This window comes from Egretta garzetta, unplaced genomic scaffold, assembly GCF_000687185.1.
Source record: "Egretta garzetta isolate BGI_Z169 unplaced genomic scaffold, ASM68718v1 scaffold640, whole genome shotgun sequence".
Classification (NCBI taxonomy): Eukaryota; Metazoa; Chordata; class Aves; order Pelecaniformes; family Ardeidae; genus Egretta; species Egretta garzetta.
The window spans coordinates 730744-732140 of NW_009258264.1; the positions used below are offsets into that span (position 1 = coordinate 730744).

The following is a 1397-nucleotide window of genomic DNA, read 5'->3' on the forward strand; positions in this document are numbered from 1 at the left end:
GAGCTACTCACGAGACAACCGGGCATGCTGGTGTTTTGAGAAGGGATAAAACCTTCCCTATCTCAACCTGCCTGAAAGCTGTGAGGTTTGTTAAGGGGAGCGGGATTAGCTCGTGCAATAGTTTTATGAGACCTGGAGATCAGCACCGCTGTTCCTGTTTTACAGACAGGAGCAGCCCCATGGGCACTGCTGTACCCAGCTATTTTCCCAACGCGCCTTGGGCTCTTTTGGAAGTGCCTGATGAGCCCTGGGGGCTGCTTAGAGATGCTCAGTGTCCCTGGGCAGCAGGGCTGGACTCGCCGGAGCAGGCTTATCGCCGACAGCCCGAACAAGCCCAGTGCTTGTCACCCGCCGAGCCTTGGGCAGCCAGCCTGGAGCCACGCCGTGGTCTCTGTGCCCGCCTTGTTCCTGCCACCCGGCCCCTCGCTGACGAGCTATATTATGTGCTATTATCTTGGCTTGTTTGTTTAAAGGCTCTCCCATAAGATCGGCCTAAAGAGCACGTCCGATATTTCCCGTGGGCTGGCGGTGCTGCCTGCTGGTGGTGTGATTGCTGCCCGCGCCTGCGCAAACAAACCCACTGAGGCTCCCCCCCTGCTCGCCCCCCGGATTTCTGGGGCCCAGCTGGGCGGGGACATCCCCCCAGGGTCCCCAGGTTGTGTGTGCTGGTGACCCACAGCCTCTCTGGGGCCACCCCAGGGGTGTCACCCGGGGTCCCACTGCAGCCAGCTGGGGGGGACGGCCGGTCAGGGGGCCCCTACTCACCACAGGCTTTGCTGACGCAGTAGACGGATGGCACCCAGAGGTTGGAGGAGCCCGTGTCGAATATCACAGTGAAGTTCTGGGGGGGGGTCCCGATGGAGATCTGCCCGAAATATTCCATCTAGCAAAGAGCAGAGCTGTTAGCCGTCAACATGCCAAGAAACCCTGGCAAAGGGGAGCTGGTGCTGGGGCGTCTGCAGAGAACTGATGGGGTTCAGTGCAGGGGCTGGCTGGCACCGGGGCAGTGTTTGAGCTGTCATGGCTGCATCGTGGCAGGTGAAATAAAGGAACCACATATTTAAGGAATAACAAGGCAAGAGGAGAACAAAACACAGGATGGCGAGTGCGGGTGCCATCCTCTCCCTGCAGGATTCAAGGTGAAGGCTGGGCCCCGAGGGGACCCGCATCAGCGGGAGGCAGGCAGTGGCAGGGGCTTTGGGGACAGGACCCTCACGCTGCTGGGAATGGGAAGAGCCTGGGGAGCACCCTCCACCTCTGTCCCCGGGTCCTTTGTGGTGGGGTCTTCTCTGATGAGCGTGGTTTGTGTTGGTTTTGCAGGAACTCTGTCTCCCCGCCGTGTGCCTGAGAGCACCGTGGGCTGGGGGAGCGCAGCAGGCAGGGCGCGGGCTGGCAGG

The 1397-nt window shown here is 60.8% G+C and overlaps 1 protein-coding gene across 1 annotated transcript in view; it reads right to left on the reverse strand.

Moving 5' to 3' along the window:
• Window positions 1-1397, reverse strand: part of CTSE (cathepsin E) — a 5285-nt gene that overhangs the window by 1779 nt on the left and 2109 nt on the right. The window contains exon 2 of the mRNA XM_035901962.1: window positions 766-883. Coding sequence (XP_035757855.1) covers window positions 766-883 — 118 coding nt within the window. The remainder of the gene's footprint in view (window positions 1-765; window positions 884-1397) is intronic.